Source organism: Streptopelia decaocto (assembly GCF_964273445.1).
Source record: "Streptopelia decaocto genome assembly, chromosome: 2".
Lineage (NCBI taxonomy): Eukaryota > Metazoa > Chordata > Aves > Columbiformes > Columbidae > Streptopelia > Streptopelia decaocto.
This window is the reverse complement of record NC_138655.1, coordinates 122581397-122600343: the sequence shown is the minus strand read 5'-3', so window position 1 is coordinate 122600343 and position 18947 is coordinate 122581397. Positions and strand designations below refer to the sequence as shown.

Here is an 18947-nt window from a genome sequence, read left to right as displayed (position 1 = left end):
TTTCAAGAACACCAAAAGCCATTTTTTTCCAGAACACCAAAAGCCATTTTTCCTTCCAAAACCTGCTGCTACTAGCTTTAAAGGGGTTTGTACATTTTTCAAACTTATTTTCAGAATTATCTTATTACAATGTGTTAAAAAAGAAATAATATAATAGTTCCATCCATTTTAATCAATACCATGCATGCTCACATAAGACATCAGTATCACTGATAATGATTACTAGTGTTTTAAAAACTACTGCATATCCAGAAATACTGCTATGAACATATTTTGATTGCATTTAATTGCTCTGCCAGATCCTCTCATGCAAAGGATTCTCTCACCTATTTATTTTTAGTAACCCAGACATATTTTTTAATCAAATATCTGACTGGGCATAATCTTAGCACACAATTTTATCATTTTTATTTTTTACTATTTAATATAACTACTCACCTTTGTGGTAGCTATACTATTTACAAAGCTGATTTGCTGAAACCCTTTTTCACTTAAAGTGAGACACACATCCCACCGTTCATTCACAACTTCATGAATAACTTTGAGTGCAACTCCAGTTTCATCCAGCTTGTCTTTTACGTAGAGATCTACATAACTGCGAAATCCATTTACCTATGAGTAATACAGATATCAATTACTATTCTTTGCATAAAATACTCAGTACACTTAAAATGTTTTAAATGAGGCTCTTACAGGTAGTTTCTTCCCATTCAACATGACTTTGACTCCTTTGCATGACCCAGCCAAATCATATGCTCTTCTTGTCATGAGGGCCACAATATCCTTGTCAAGTTTTTCCATTTTAAATTTAGATAGATCTGGCTGGAATGTAATGCATGTGTAGTCATCACCATCGAAATGCTTAATCTTGGGCTCAGAAGTCTTCATCATGTTGTTCATCCAAGTCTTTAGAAACAAAACATTTTAGATGTTAGTTTACAGTACATGTTATCATCCTCCTTTGTTCTATTTTCCCTTTATGCTCAGATTGCAACAGCTACACAAAAAAAAGCTCAGGGGCTTCTTTCAGAAGTTTCCCTTGGTAAAATGCTATGCATAAAATTAATTGCTTCACCAAGATTTGCAAAGCATCAGTGACAGAAGATTTCTGTAAATATGCAGGTATATTTACATTGATGGACATGATTCTAATGCAAATAGAGCCCACCACAGAACTGCCTAAAATAGATACAGGCGAGCTGGCTACACAGGCCTTATTGCCCATCAGTTTAACACTTTCAGTCTACCACATTGCAGAGACTCAAATCGTCTGAGACAGCATCTTAGTGTCTGTGAAGTATACCAAAGCATGCTTCTTGACAAAGCACATTGCTCAGACTTGACTCAGGAGTCTCAGTATTGTTCCCTAGTTAAGAACACAGGTGCATTTATAAGACTAAGTAGAATGCCAACTCACAGCTTATACCAAAGTTCAGTTGTATGAAATTATCACAATTTTTTAAAATACTAGAAAACATAGGATTTTATGTAGCATGCCATTTTCAAAAAGTTCTGCCTTTTAGCAGTCAGCAGAAAATATTACATTTTTAAAGAGACAGGTAAAACCATTGAAATGTATTGTTTATATAGTGACATGACAGCATGATCAGAAATTAAACAGAAAAAAAGAAAGAAGCCACCAACTGGGAAAGACTCCAAAGACAAGGAACTTTGGTATCTGATACTCTAACAATGTTCTTCAAACTTCTGAAAAGGTGACCATCTCAAAGCTGTATACAGTAGATCCTTGGTCTGTGTGCTAACAATGATAATTGTGAGCAATGGGTACAAATGGGGAGGGAAGGGAGTTTGCACCGAAGTCCAGCTAGGCTAATGAAATTTGTGACATAAACACTGAACAATCTTTTTCTTAATACTATTAAAAATTTTCTAGATAATTGCACAGATAAGTATAAAGATTTTTTGACAAATTATATAACAGCAATTACAAAATGTTTCCATTAAATATGTTTCTTTTCACATGTACATGAATGTACTTTAGTTTTAACAGAATAAATTTGCTTTTCATTTTCAGTCACTTAACACTCCCAAGATAAATATTACCTAACTAAAAGCCAAATTCTAATACACAGAAATACCAATTTTACTGACTGAACTACCTAGCCTGCAAACTCTGCACATGCATTTGAATGTTAAATGATTAATTTCACGAAATACGGAAAACATGTTAAATTTTAAATTTATAATTACAGCAAAGGAAAAAAGTTGAGGTCATTTCTATACCTGCTTAAAGCTATGTTTGTATTCCTTGCAAGCAGTTTCAACTGTAAACTTTGTACTAAATATGTTACAAAGTTTTGCACCATAGCCATTGCGTCCACCTGAAAAAACAACATAGAGGAAGATTTTAACAGCAGAACCATATTTATGATATTCAGAGAATGTGTCAATGAAGTAAAATGTTCCTATATAAGAAAAAAGTTGGGCCACATGATAGGAACAACATGATGTTCCTATCAAAGGAAGCCAGAGATGGAGTATCACACTACCTCCAAGCTCGTGCAACTGCTTCTGCCTCCAAAATGAGCAATTCACACCCCCCCCCAAGGCCAGAAATGCAAGTGACCTCAACACCCTGATTAGCTGAAAACTAGGTCATGATCAGATCCAAATCACTCTGCAACCACACATCATAATATGGCCAAAATACATGAGGTAGGATAAAACAGAAATAACTTTCATTCATGATCTAAATTAGAGTTACTTCACATTTAGGATAACAAATCATACCCTAATTTATTAAATTTATTTTTCCCTTCTTTTCAAGAGCACAAATGTTAAAACACTTGTGTATGTTATAATTAGAATATTAAGATACGTTGTTTGTTACTGAACAAGTACTGACATTAAAGATGCAAATGTAAAGTTCTCTGTAAACATTGACATTAAAAAAGAAAAAGTAAGATTTTTTTTTTCTTTAAGTCATTTTACTCTAAGAGAGCTATAGTAATGGTGACTAAGCGATCATCTCTTACACAACAGAACAGAAAAAGTAAGAAGCGAAAGCATACTCAAAAGCAAACAGTGGCTTGACTGAACAAAACAGAGCATGTTAAATAGTCTTGCCTGTAACTTTTTTCTCATCATCATCGTAGTTGCTGGATGTTAGCAGCTGCCCAAAGATTAAAGCAGGTACATATACTTTTTCTACTTTGTGTTCCACAACTGGTATACCCTTTCCATTATTCCATATGCTGATAATGTTTGATTCCCTGTAAAACAGTGAAGACATTAAGTCAATTAACGTAAACTTGAAAACAGACTCCTGCATACCTTTTACCTGTTTAAATAACCACATAAAATACAATAAAAAACCATATTCTTGCCACATTTATTCACAGCTCTCTCAGTTTTAATTACAAAAAACATGCCTTTGTGCTTACTAGATGTCTTAGAAGAAGGAACATAACTGCCCATACATGACAGTACTTCATATTATAAAAATCACCCCCAATAGTCTGTTGAAGAGCTTTCACCGTCAACATGATCTGCAACAGAATCCTGAAGTTTAGTGACAGAATTATACCTAAAATATGTATGTAGCTTTTTAGGTTTAATTGAAGTCAACCCAGACACGATCAAGTTATCATCTGTTTAAAACTATTATTTCCCAGTTATGATAAACATCATAATTTATGTTATGCATCAATGCAAAAATCCATCAACACCTGGCATTGTTAATGCTGGCAGTTAATACAGAATTTCATTTCAGACTATTAGAGAGTTCAAAATCAGGGCAGGTCAGGCAGATTGGTACTACCATTTCCTTCCCACTCCACGATAAAAACAATTTGTTCTAGAGAAACTGATAATACACTGAAAACCTGCAGAAAAATTATTTCTCAGTATATTTAGCCTAACAAGTGTGACAATTAGGTTTCTGAAATATCTATTGTTCAGTTAAACATCATGAAAAGGTACCACTAAAGGATCTCAACATCTATTTAACAATGGTTTCTTATTAGGAAATATCTCTTTATGTATTCAATTTTGAAAAACAGTGGTAATGACGTACTGGCAATCTGCAGTTTCAGTGTGATTCAGCTGACTAATTCAAACATAACCTTGTCCTAATACTAAAGGAGTTAACATAGAAGTTCAAGAGGTGGAAAATTATGTTACAAAACCTCAAGGCTGTTATTTATGATTTATAAGTAACCTGGCTGGTCATAGTTACATATAGTGACAAACTTTCATAGAATCATGAATTCTATAATCTTCTGGCTTCAAGTTTCATTCAATCAAACATTAATAAATTACTTAGGAAAGCAAATTATTATCAATTCAGTATGGTTGTACTTACTGTTGACCACTTTTAATTCACCTTTTAATCTTAAAACATGAAGCTGATGGAAATAATCCCAAAAATATTATTTTGCTTTTAAAAAAATCCAGTTTAATTACTAAAATAATTCGTACAAATATGAACTACAATAGCACTGGCAGGGAAAGTAGATGAAAACATAAGTTTTACTTACGGATCAATGGATATTTTAATACAAGTCATATTCTTGTCTCTCTGCTTATTATCAGCAGCATTTACTATGAAACAAAGTAACACAAATTAACACTAATTAATTACTTGGTCTGTAAAACTGATTATATACATATTCCACCACAAGTTACAATGGTCCAGGCATTTCTTAATCTGGTATGTTTTTGTATATTCTGTATCTTATTACTGAAGACTATAAATATGACCAAGAATCTGCAAAAAGATATTTTCAACCTTCTTATAATTACTGACTCTGTTTCTAGCAGTTAGACTATCTTAGAAACAAACATAGAAGAGTATTTTCTGAGTCTGTTGTCATCACTGTTCTTAACATACTGAACACCTCATTCTTCTTTTGCTGCATTTGTTTGGATATTTCTTACACTATGTATGTTAAAAACCATAGGCAATTATATACATCACCAGATCACTTTACACATCCTTTCGCCACTGAAACCCAATGCTGAAAAAGTCACATCCATTAAGGAGTGCTTTGATTGCAGCAGAAGTTGTCTCTGAAGAGCCTATGAGACTTTTAACTGTTAGTTTACACAGTTTAGGATCAGAAGAAGGATAACTAGAAGCTAACATCTGATCAGAATTTAATGAAACTGCACTCTAATGTATATTAACTACAAACAACAGAAATCAGAAATGCAACTATGGCCATTAACCATGAAAACACATTACAACCATTTTCAGCATTTGTCTCATCACTCATTAAATAGATCAAAATAAAACCCCAAAACACCTAAAAAGCATGAAGAGAAATAAATTAAAATATCTAAATAGATTACAAAGACCACAATATAAGATCAGATATTTCAAGGTGCTTTTGCTAAAATCATTAAGTGTAGTTTCAATAAAAGTACGCACAGCTACAATGTTAAATTTTCGTAATGTTATTAGACTGACACCTAGCTCTCAAAGCACACTCTGTACAGCACTTATCAGTGCTACATAAAGAGGCAATAAGCCATACAGTACTACAATAATGATAACAATTTTTCTTTTGAATGGGACAAGATGGAAGTGACTACCTCCAGTGAAAAGCCCGTAAATTTAATCTGTGAAGCAGCACTCAAAAAAGAAGTGTCTAAAGGTTTTCATTCCTATTTTTCTCAAATTAAGTAAAAAGAAAATCAAAAACACACACAAACACAAAAACAACAACAACAAAAAAAACCACAAAACAAACAAACAAACAACCCACAACCTTCTGTTCCACCTGGCCAAGATATAGTTCATTGCCTCCAAGACAGCAATGCTGTTAAGTGTAGTTTTAGAGGTGTGGATAAGTGCTGAACCCAATGAAGGTTATGACAAAACTTCCATTCACCTCCACAGACCATCATTAAGTTTACAATCTAATCTAACTGATTCTTACGACATAACCCTCATTAAAACTGATTAGCCCAAGAATTCATGTCAATTAACCCAAAGTATCACTTCAGCACACTGTTTAGATGTTGCACATCTCTACTGCTGGCTAATCCTCAATGTGTGCCTGTTACCAAGAGACTATCATAAACTAGTAAGTCCCAATGACTTAGCCACTTAAGGGCTGAATTTTCTGAAAGTCATTTGTTTGTGCCTCAGTCACCATGCTTTTAAATAGCACTACAATACTTATTCATTTTAAAACTGCCTGAAGACTAGAATGATCTGTATAGGAATCACCACCGCCACCACTATCACTCTGTACAGAAGAAGGTAGTTCTAATGATTCATGAGATCATGATCTAAGTTAACACTGAGACAACTTTCAATTCCTTCAGAAGAATAATCTTCCTTATGCAACTTAAAACTGTGGTATTGATCAATTTTGCAGATTAAAAATCTTGTAACAATATTGATCATAAAGAATGATCTAGTTTAGACATTTAGTAACAAATATTTCCACTGTCTTACAAGTTCCCTGTTTAAACTGTTCTGTAGTGATGGAATGCACTAAAATTTTCATGCACTGCAGTTTAGTGGGACTCTAAATCTCTGATTTAAACTTAGATACAAATTACTGTGCTTTGAGAGCTCTCAGGAAACTGTGTACTCCATAATACTAAAGCAATATTAATGTTAAAAAAACTTACCAAGGATTTCATCGAAGATCTTGTACAAGCCTGGAACAAAGGTAACTTCTCTGCAATTCATTCCTACATCTTCATCATAAACCCACATTACCTACATTCAAACAAAACAAAATAAAAATATTTACTGTCTTGGTAAACCAGTCTATGATTGTATGAGATCTACTTAGTTCAGTAACTTCACTCTTCCAATGTGATTGCTGCTATCATATGAGACAACAGTAGAGCAGAAATTCGGCAAATAATACAAATGTACCCACAAAGACTTCCATAATGAAAATGCGTTATTTTCTGCTTGGTGGGAAACTCCAACAGTAAAGACACTGAAGTTTGAAGCAATTCGCAACTTCACAAAAACTGCTGAAGTACCAACAGGAGGCTTAAATTCTGTTCTCCACCAAAACAGACCAATTCATTTTGGGACCTGGAACAAATGCTACTTACAAATATGTATGCATATTTGTGTGCATATAGTCAAACACACACTTATACACACATAACTGTTTACACACATAGGTGAGTGTTTATGTTTTGACTGAACTTCAACATTTTCTGAGCATGTTTCTTCAGGTGAACCAAGGACTGCTTTAAGAAGTCTTCTCTTGACCCCTTCCGACACATGCATACATAAACATGACCACAGTTTTTAGCGTGATAATTCAGAATACTCAGAAAAGTAAAGATTTGCCTATTTTTTTAACCAGAATAGCAATTTCCTCATTCAAACAACAAAAAGTTCTAAGAGTGTAAACTTAGTGACACTTACCTGAGTTAATGGTTCCACTGATCCAATGTAAGTATCTGGACGGAGGAGGATGTGCTCAAGCTGAGTCTTTTTCTGATAAACTCTCTCAACAGACATCTTCTTTGAAGTGTCATTTTTATTAATGCTTTCTGAGTCTTCCTTTTTTGAAGCATTGATCTGATTATCAAATAATGTCTAAAACAAAGACACCAACAATCAACCTCATCTATTCAATCTGTCACTCTCAAGATATAAACAAAACCTGACAGAGATTTAAATTACAACCAAAACTTATCATGTAATTTAAATGTTACGTTTTCAGATGTATGAAGATCAAGCTATCCTTTCCACATAAAAAATTCTACAGATTATGTGACAGTTTCTTAACAAGCTCCCACACATTCAAACTGCAGTGATTTACTAAGCATGATAAATCAAAATAAGGAAACAACAGTATATTACAAAAGACACTCACTTCCTCAGTTTAAGTATTTATAACATCCATTTTGTGCTTAAGCATTTGAATTCAAAACACTGAATACTGTTTTGAATAATAACAGCAAAACTACTCTTTTACATCTTGGTTCAGACAATTGATTCAGTGGGGCTTAAGAAATACTGTAATGCCTCTCCTATGGCTATTGCTATAATTTACATTCTCTATTTAACCGAAGAAATTAAATCTGATACAATCCTAGTTTAGAAGCTTTCTGATGAAATAAGCCAAGGATTGTAAAACAGGAGAATCATATAGGCTAATATCACAATACAAACAGAATTCAAGCCTAATGTGGCTGGAGATGATGAAAAATATCCCCATTGAAAGAGCAATCATTGTTACAGAAAACTAATCCACTTTGGGGTGAGGATGCAGAGATTTGGTGCATCTTTCAGCAAGATTTTCCTGATAAACACCACCTTCTCATTGAACTAAAAACATACAAAAGGAAAAATTTAAATATCTCAGGGCAACCAAATGTAGAAAAGCCCCATTCCGAGACAGTAAGAGCATATACAAAAAGAATACATATGACATTTTACAGAATACATTCCTACTTGCAAATTGGAATTATCTTAAAAATAACAATAAAAATAACTTGAACTAACATTATTTATTTGCCTGGCTAGCAGACATAAGAAAAAAAAAGATGTCACCACCTGCCTAATACCTGAAATAGCCTCCTTCTCTTACAGGGGATTTGCCAACTTTGAAGCAGCTGTTACATGACCAGTAAAAACCATCAATGTACAAATAATGAGGACAAAACCTACTTGCCACTCAGGTAAATATTTTACTTCTATTTAGGTGTTCCTAGCTAATCTCTGTATAAAGTAAATATAGGCTGAACTCCAATTCTGGATTAACCAGTCACCACATAAATTTCTGAACCAGAAGAAAGTATCACCAGTTCTCTCTCAATCTCGCCTTTGCTGCAGCCTTGTGGTGCACTGAAAGCAAAGGGTAGGAAAGCATATAAGCACACAGGAACAATGAGCAAAGGATACTGAACTCTCCCAAACAACCTGGACAGACTCAAAAAGGCCAAACACCAACCTATAGTATACAATGAACAAGGACAATGCTCCCCGTATTATTCCAATTTGTCTTCTCCAGCTTCTACTTTGTAAGCTTCGATGCTATTTTTGTTTTCCTTTTATCTTAGCAGGCACAGGAATAAAGAATTTTGTTCTTTCACAACAAGGGAAATTAGCTCTCTCTTCCAGCTTTAGAGATCACATTTTTCTAGTTTATTTATGGAGATGCTATGAAACACGTATTTCAAGCATCTTTGAGACATGCAGACTGTGTCCACAAGCGATGACAACAGCCAATTGTTTGGCCCCGAATAAGCCTGATGAGGCCAAATGAGAATCAAGTATTCTCTACTACCTAGTCCTATAACAGACAGCATCCAAAATAACAGAGGGGGAGAAACCCAGGGGATCGCACAATCCTTTGCTGAGATTACATGCAGCAGAGTTGGAATTGCAACTCCAACTCCCACAACTTTTCATTTGGAGAACAATCACATCTCCCACCAACAGGGAAGCTGCAAAATCCCATGCATGTGCGCTAAAAGCGTTTTATTATCAAAGTTAATTTAGTTTCCACACTGTCATTTGTTTTAAACTGCAACAACCCCACCACCATCACCCTAAAAGGATTAGACATGGATCAGTTAAGCAAGCAGAAAAGAAACAAAACTTTGCAAATAGATAAATTACACTGATATATGCAAGAGGAGGAATGAGAATTGTTACTAAAGCATTGCCAATAGTTGCAACGCAAATTTTACATCATTGAGGTCGTTCTATGAATGATCCCCAGGCTTCCAATAAGCTTCACTGCATGTGTGTATAAATATATGTATTTATTTCAATATCTTTCTGACCTTACTGGCTTTACTTTACGATCATCTTTGATATTATGCCTCATAGGAGTGATCCTTAGCTCACTTACTTGTTCCATTATCCATAGCATTGGTAGCACTATTCTACTATGTTCACTTGTTCTAAAAGGACCAGTGATTAGCAGGAAAAGAAAATAACACTTCTCAAAGTAGAAGCAAGTGTTGAAAGAACGGAATTCATATAGAAAGCAAAAGAATTATAGGTGTAAAAATGACCAAAATGTTGTTCAAATGGAACTCTTCTGTTTGTTCCCAGTTCTTAGGCTTCAAGAGGTTTTTACAGTCAAAGTAGTACATGATTGGCACTTATCACATGCAAGTTTTTCAGTTGTCATGTACGTTACTACATGTACGTTGCATTCTTATGATTGTTGTGAGACAGCTCTCCAAAGTGCTTCTACTTGTAGAGTATCTGAGGACTAGGGCCTAACCATACATCAGAGGGATCTGGACAGGTTGGATCAACGGGCTGAGATCAGTTGTATGAGGTTCAACAATGCCAAGTGCCAGGTCCTGCACTTGGGTCACAACCACCCCAGGCAGTGCTACAGGCTCAGGGAAGAATGGCTGGAAAGCTGCCTGGCAGAGAGGGACCTGGGGGTATTGATTGACAGCGGCTGAACATGAGCCAGTAGTGTGCCCAGGTGGCCAAAAAGGCGAACAGCATGCTGGCTTGTGTCAGAAATAGCATGGCCAGCAGGACTGAGGAAGGGATCATCCCCCTATACTTAGCACTGGTGAGGTCCCACCTTGAATCTTCTGTTCAGTTTTGGGCCCCTCACTACAAGAAAGACATTGAGGTGCTGGAGAGAGTTCAAAGAAGGGCAAAGCAGCTGGTGAAGGGTCTAGAAAACAAGTCTTTGAGGAGCAGCTGAGGGAACTGGGGCTGCTTAGACTGGAGAAAAGGAGGCTGAGGGGAGACCTTATCACTCTCTACAATTACCTGAAAGGAGGCTGTAGTATGGAGGGTGCTGGTCTCTTCTCCCAAGTAGCAAGTGATGGGACAAGAGGAAATGGCCTCAAGTTGCACCATGTGAGGCTTAGATTGGATATGAGGAAAAAATTCTTCACAGAAAGAATTGTGAAGCACTGGAACAGGCTGCCCAGGGAAGTGGTTGAGTCACCACCCCTGAAGGTGTTGAAAAGATGTGTTGACATGGTGCTTCAGGACATAGTTTAATGGTGGACTTGACTGTGCTGGGTTAACAGCTGGACTCAATCTTAAATGACTTTTCCAACCAAAATCACAGATTCACAGAATGTTAGGGATGGGAAGGGACCTCAAAAGATCAGCTAGTCCAATCCCCCTGCCGGAGCAGGAACACCTAGATGAGGTTACAAATAATTATATGATAATGACCCAGTAAAACAGAGTAAGAAATCAAATAGTAGCCTAATACATTTAGGCTATGATTTTCTTATCTCAAATGGTTCAGCTTGTCCCACAACATGTTTGCAAAAGTCAGCAATTTATTGTGACTCAATGAGTACCTCTAGATTGTGAAAACTTACTAAACAATAGAATTATCAGCCACTGCCTTCAACACCAGGAAATGCACTTCTGTTTTCCAGTGAAAGTCTTACTGACAACTTGGAGGAGCTTATAATTTCCAACTTATCAGTAAGAAATGTATGGAGTATCAAAACTATTTGAGATGCCCCTGCCAGATTGCTGTCATGTTGGCAGAAAAGAGAGGTCACACCTAGACAAACTTTGCTGCCTAAAATGAGTTGTACAGAAACATCACTTCTTGGGGAACAGTGAGCTTGCTTTAACTCAGCAGTAGTAAGTATCTTCCTATTATCTTTTATAACACACTAATTAGAACATGACTATGTATGATTTAAGATGGGGGGGTGGGAAGAAAAAAACACACACAAAGGATCAGCATAACATTCCTGGTCTAAAATGATTTTTTAAAAAAGTAGTCTTCAATAACTTAAATTCTACAGTTTTTACTAAGACATTACAAACAGCTTTCCATATATCTTTTGTATGCAAAAAATAATCATGATATAAACATTCAGAATTTATTAAACTCACACAATATTGAAACATAAGCATAAAACCAAAAGCCAGGAAGTACGGGGTACTTCAAAAAGATGGACCCAACCTCAAAGCAGTATAGTGATTGCTTTTTGAAGTACCCCATATTCAACTACATCAACTAATGTTATAATGCAGGCATGCAAGCATCAGAAGTCCGCAGAACCGCAGTTTCCCAGAACAAGCCTTTTGGGATGTGTCGTACTCTGAGAGAGAAGACTAACTCTGAATCCCTGTATGTCAGTCTTGAATGGCCATCTATAGAGCTCAAGTGAGGTTTAGAACTCATCCCACAAAAAAAAGAGAAAATCTTCATCATCAGATCCATGACGTAAATCTATGGATATAAACATCTTCCACAGTCCTGCTATTATTGTTATGTTTTCCTTAATAACTTTTTAAAAAGTGCTTTCATCTTCTGTTTCTACTACTTAAAATGCAAATAAATATAGCAGAATAGTCTTTTTTCTTTCTTTCTTTTTGAAACTGAGCAAGCACTAAACTGCAGTGCTGCTAAACTGACAATCTATTCTGTATATTTTGGAATTGTCTCAAGAATGCCTTTTGTATTTTGTCCCGTATGAAAGATCTTCATATTGTTAGAGCTCAAATAAAACTTCTCAAAACAGCACCAGCTGTTGTTTCATGAGAAAACCCCTAAAAGAATTAACCAAGTGTCACAAAGGGCTTAAGTCTCCTGCTTCACAGTAAGTCTGGGTTTTGTTTGTTAACAGGTTACCCAGTTTTCAGGGTCTGCTTTGCAATCTTAATGGTGCCAATTTTTAGGTTTTTTTATACACAGTGTTTGACTTTCCTCACATTCTTGCAACATTCAAGACTTTACAGATTCTTGATAGTCTTTCAGACTTTCTAACCATCCAGACTGATGATGAATGTACACTTCCACATATATGTAAGTCAGCAAGATGACCATCTTTAAGTAGTTTGGAGTGCTATAACCTATTGCACTGTGTATTCTTCTTTATAGACATTCAGTTACACTTCATGCTGTGACCTCAGATGTAACAAGCATCTTCAACACCCTTAATAAACACAGCATAGTGGTAACTGTATGGAAAAACATACTGGTTCTCAGTTCATAGCAGCTGCTGCTCAGTTTACTATATCAAGCTATTGTGAATGCTCTCATAACCATGTTTTATTGCAGTAACTGCTTTCTCCAGTGTGATTGCAATGATTGCAGAGTTTCTCTTGTAGTTGTTTTGCTATAATTTTTTCTAGTACTGTATGAAAGCTATAGTCATCCTTCCTTTTGTGATTTCAAAAGTCAGAACCCAAGTAGCCTTTAACAAATGACAGTTTGGTGACAAGACTTCTACTATCTACCTTCAATCCAAGAACTCACATATTTGGTTTTGGCATCTTCTTTCTCCACACTTTGCATTTTATTTTATTTTTTTTTTTTTTTACAGTCTCCTGCATTGAAATTTCTGCATGTAACAGAGCATGCATGACATCCATATTATGCCAGAGACAATTATTGCCTTCTATTGATGAAAACCAAGTCATGCCATCTTCCTTTGGATTTTGGAATCACGTTGACTCATCATACTGAGTTTGGTTACTTATGCTGCAAACAGCTGTACTTCAGCATGTTAAATTTTAATGCACATTTGATCTGGACAGTTTGGCAGCCCCAAAGAAAAGCTATGCCTATATAGACAGTAAAATGTAAGGCTACAACAAAGAATGTAGGTTTTAGCATCAGTTTTAATGTTGCCATAACTGGAATACACATTTTCAGTTTGACTCCTTACTTAAATAAGAGTAAAGCTTCCAGTTAAAGTATCTGAATTTCACACTGTTGCAAGAACCTGAAAATCCTGAAAAATGTTAATATCTCTCCCCACTTGTACTGACTTAATCCTTTATTAGCCATTATCATCTTCTCCTCCACACGGCAAACTATCTTCAAACAACACCACCAAATCTGTTTTTCTTTAGTCTGCCCATTCTTTCTTTCCCATATTAGGTGACAAAATGGCTCATTTTCTAGATTGGCAGACAAACAAATGAACAGAGAAGAGACCTTAGCATGTGCACAAGAAGTTACCTTCACTTTGGCTTTGTCTTTTCTGCCTTAAACTCCTGAAACTACTATATGCAATGATTGTCCTCCTGAAAGGCAAATGCAGCCCTGGGACATAAGAATTTAGAAAAGCACATGTCCTACATTCCCTTAAATACAGTGTAGGATAATCACATTTAGTGGGACAAGACAGTAAATCTTGAGTGTAATTAAGCTGTAAAACCTAAGGAGGTTAATTAAGTAATGAAATCCAAGGATGCGGTAGATTTTCTACCACTTAGCAGTTTGAAACAAAACTACTTCTTCTGAGAAAGAAATGCTATACCTCAAAAATTTTATAGGTGCAATATGGTCATTAGTACATAGTTCTACAGATAACGTGCATTTGTCTGTAGTGTGGTGTTATATATTGGATCATAATTGCCTTTTCTTGCCTTAGAAAAATAGATGAACACATTGTTACCTAAATGTTTTGCAATTTTCTGGAAGAAAACCCTGGCAGATAATACCTCCCACCATGAAAACAAAACTGGAGGGAGTTTGAAAATAAACCACTCTCCTGCTGTGTTTAACAAATGGTTTGGCTCTCCTGCCAAGATGAAAACACACAAAAGTAACAGTTTCTTGTTACCACAGCAAGCTTCCATAGACCACTGCATACCATTAGTGGCGTGAACTAAATCTCTCTATCATATCCTCCGCAAAGCTGATCATAGCAAGGAGTTCCCAGTAAACTCACTCAGAGCTAGTCTCACTCTAGTGAGACTAATGTGTTTATTTTAAATTCCTAAATTTTTTATCTTCTGGTTTGGACACCTTGCTCTGGACTCTCAAAGGATCACATTGCATAGAGTTTTGTTATGATGATTCAGTTATAGAATAGCTTGAGGACAGTCAGATTTCCCCATTACAGGAAAACACAACAGTTAATTGCTGTCAAAATGGAAAAATTATTTATTCCCTTTTCCCCTGCTTCTCTGTTCCATACAGTGGGATCAAACTGACCTGACAATAAGCCAGTTCAAGGAGCAAACAGAGCCTTCTCCCCACTTTTCATCAACTAGAAGCTGTACATTCAGATCCCAATCCTATACTATTTTCTTTAAAAGCAAGTGTCTAATGTCTGATGATGTATCACAACAGTTTAACTCAATTTTACTGTTAAATTTTGAAGGGTCTGAATTTTTTTAGTTGTCTACCTACTGACAAGTTCTATTCCAATACTAAATTTACTGTTTACCCAGTATCAAGAAGTACATCTATGGATGCTTTGGTAACAAATTAAACTTTTAAGAATCTGTTTTTCCAGCTAAAATTCAGAGACAAGGAAGTAAAATAAGCTGACTCACAGAAGAAGAACTTATTCATATTAAAATTTAACACACCTTAACACACTTTTCCTACAGATTCTTAGAACTGTGATCCTTGGAACCACTGAATGAAGCAGCTTGCTCACTGAATGACCCATTTGTTTGGCCCACTGTTTCATCAGCCAACTTATACAAGCCATCCACTAGCCAAGAAACCAAAATGTTAGAGGTACCAACATCAGAACTTCAGGTTATCAGCAGCTGGCAGCACTTCTTTATAACTCTGTATTTCCCAAATCCTTGTCTTTTTTAATGCTTGACTGCATCACCAGTTTGAGTCCTGTGAAAGTATTCTAGAGTCTCAGCACAGTTACATTTCTCAATTGCAAAGATTACTTGGAAAGTAAACAAACAAAATCTTTGAAACCCACTCAGGCTCTATGTCAAATATCACATTCCTAGAACAGCACTGGGATCTTTCCAGATCCTATGGGTTCTATATCCAGTAGAACCCATATTGTACCACAAGGTATTTTAACTCTGCTGAATTATCTTCAGATTAATAAACTAACTGTAAAAAATAACTTTAAAAAATGCTTCAGGCATAAGTAAAACAACATTCAAGACATTCATGCTGCAAGAGAATATACAGAGAGCGCAACCCAAAGAGGCTAGTTTTTCAGCTCACATTAAGCAGCATAACACAGAACAGGATTCAAATTGTGATACACTGGAAGAAGTGACTGAACCCCACACATGAAGATTTTATTCTACACAACACCCAAAGCCCAGTCTTTTCTAGTCAGCTTCAGAATTACTAGTCATGTTACACTAGTGACAGAAGAGATCCCAAACATTACTTAAAGGTTACTTATCCAACTGTACTCTTCAATAGGAAGCAATTCTCCACTGTACAACAGAATCAATTTTTTGAACTCTCATGAATATAACAGCTATCAGTATACAGGGTGTTTCAAAAAGATGCTGCTTGGAAATTGTGTCCATCTTTTTGAAACACCCTGTATTAGGACTGGTATACATTTATGTTATTTGCATGTCTACCTCGCATTTGAATACCAAACACCTTGACTGTGATCCTTGAAGTTTTGGTACTTCTAACATATATGGTGCCCTAGAAAGGAACACAGTATGATTAGCAGCAACCATAAAAAGTCTGCTCCCTAGATTCTTCAACAGAAAACTAATAGCAACGTATTTACTTAACACAAGGTACCATGCAAATGGAAATCAATGAGGTTTTTTCTTTCAAAAAAAATCCCAAATATTAAACTTTACAAATTATTTATAAACTATAAATAATTATCACATTGCTTCCTCTCAAATACTACAGTTTGCTCCACAATAACATATGCTTCTGCTTTTTTATTATTAGAGATGCCTGTGCTAACACAGCCACATTCTGGCATTCTATATGTTCAAAAATATTTTCAAAATTATGCTTTTCTGCCACTTTAAAGTAAATATGAATCCTGTGCTCATTAAAAAAGTACCTTGAGTTTAATTGCTCAACTCCTACTATGCCACATCTACTGTTCCTCTAGAGATTTCACAAATTTGAAATGTTTTACAAGTCTCATAAATACAATACATATCCTCATCTTATTCCTGAAGTAAACTCCATGAGAACAAGAGCACAGATTTGCTGTTCTAGGCATTTACAGGAATTCAGAAGGAGGAAAACAAACACAGCAACCAGTCAAAAAAGCCTGAGCACTGTTTCAAAGCTCCCCCTTCCTTAACCTTCATCTTCCCCCAGAAACATTTCTACAGAAGTTATTACAAAAAGCCTTTCAGGATTGCTCATTAAAAACACTGACAACCTTGAAGATCACCAAGATTCTACCTTTTAATTTGCAATTTAAGAATTGCATCTCAACAGGCAGAAGAATTCATCCCTCCATAGAAGGTACCATATCAAAGATTCAAAATAATTTCAAATATATTTTGAGATTGATTTTTAAATTGTTCAGCATTTTCTTAATATTTTTGTCACCTGACATGTTATGTTTATCACTCAACTGACAAAGAAGAAAGTCTACATGGCGTATTCTGAAAGATTTAACTAGTATCAGGAAGGGCAGGTTAACATGATACAACTTCAGATTTCCTTTCTCTCAAGCATCTGGACCACCTCCCTGCCCCTCCACCAGGAAACCCAGGTAAGGAACTCCCCCCTCAGCTGATTCCAGATGTGCTTATACAGTCTCTTATTTGCGCATCCATGAAAAATCCTCTCCCAGGACTGCCTAATAAAAAAAGAGAGTAACTGCCTGACTTCTTCAATTGCTCTCCTCCAAGCATCTTGCTTCCATTTTACTCCAAGATTGTGACATAATATTTCAGTTTTCACAACAATACTGCAATACAACAGTGGTGCAAAAGACTTTAAGTTAGGATCATTCAATAGTATACAACAAAAAACATTAGCTCAGCCAACACACAGCTCTGTGTTCACGCATGGTGCCAATAGTCTGAATGACTGCGTGCACTAGAACTCTATAACAGCTGCTCTAAGACAGTGCCGTTGTTCCCCAGACACCTTGTCATTCTTTTATCTTTATATCATGGTACACAACTACCAAGGGAATAAACACAAGACTGAAATGTTCATACACTACTACACTGCCTTCCCTAAAATTCAAAACATCCCAGAGCTACCAGAGATTGGACAGTTGCTTTCCAATATCTCCAGTGAAGCTCATAATACCAATTTCTCACAGGTAAAGACGCTCTGCTTAGGGGATGACGCCAGAATTCTAACTACTCTTATAGAAACATCACATATCAAGTTATCTGGTTGCAAGAGTTTTCCCCTCCCCCCCTACTTTATCTCAGCTTTTTTGATTTATAAGAACACAGGTTTTCCAAGTTATCTTATAGCTCCTGTGATTTTTTTCATTATGAGAAAATATTGTTCCTTGCTCTCTCCTTGAAGATTTCATCATAGAGCAAGAAAACTGGTATGTTAATTTTTGGCACCTCACCAAGGCAGACATTTGTCCAGTTTTTCATACACCTGTTCTTCTCGCAACTGTCCAGCATCTTAAAGAAGGAACAGGAAGCTTCAGTCTAACCAGGCCTACTCATTCACTACAAAAAGAGTAAAATAAATCAGTACCTCTTCAAAACACACAGCTTCCATTAAAGGAGGACTGCTTAACATCTCAGTTGCAATTCTACCTCACAAATGAAGAAAACGCACATAGCAGATTAAGCAATTTAACCCTCTTTTAAGCTTTTTTTTTTCCTTTAAGGTAGCTTTAAAAATTATGTCCAACAAAGGAAAATATAGATATGTTTAGATCTGAACCTTTCAAACATGTTCTAACTCAAGCAGCCTTTACACTAACTTTGCTAATGTCCTTTTTTTCTTACTTTCAGGAAAAAACAGCATTGCTTAGATGTGTACAGCGTAACAAATACATAGACTTACCATTTTAAGAAAATAAAAGTACTTTAATTTACTTTCAGTGGCAAACTGTATTTATATGTAAATTTGAATTGCATTAAGATGCAGACACCATTTTAAAATAGCTTTATTAAATGGAACTAGATAGCTGATATCATAGAAAAGGTTTAACAATACGCACTTCAAAACATAAAAGGACTGAGTTCATAAGAGTAAAAGCATTTGCAATCATGCTGAAGTTTTAAAACTAGCAGATCTGATCTTTACTTATCCAGGAGGGGACGTATCTTTACCTGCTTTTCACATCCATCTTTTGAGTTCTCATTACTGAACTACTTGAGAAAAATGGCA

The 18947-nt window shown here is 35.7% G+C and overlaps 1 protein-coding gene across 2 annotated transcripts in view; it reads right to left on the bottom strand.

Moving 5' to 3' along the window:
* Window positions 1-18947, bottom strand: part of TOP2B (DNA topoisomerase II beta) — a 64466-nt gene that overhangs the window by 38469 nt on the left and 7050 nt on the right. For both annotated transcript variants that reach the window (XM_082046109.1, XM_082046110.1), the window contains exons 2-8: window positions 7370-7543; window positions 6607-6697; window positions 4500-4563; window positions 3088-3233; window positions 2245-2342; window positions 694-906; window positions 439-612 (exon numbers count right to left, since the gene is read on the bottom strand). In XM_082046109.1, coding sequence (XP_081902235.1) covers window positions 439-612; window positions 694-906; window positions 2245-2342; window positions 3088-3233; window positions 4500-4563; window positions 6607-6697; window positions 7370-7543 — 960 coding nt within the window. The remainder of the gene's footprint in view (window positions 1-438; window positions 613-693; window positions 907-2244; window positions 2343-3087; window positions 3234-4499; window positions 4564-6606; window positions 6698-7369; window positions 7544-18947) is intronic.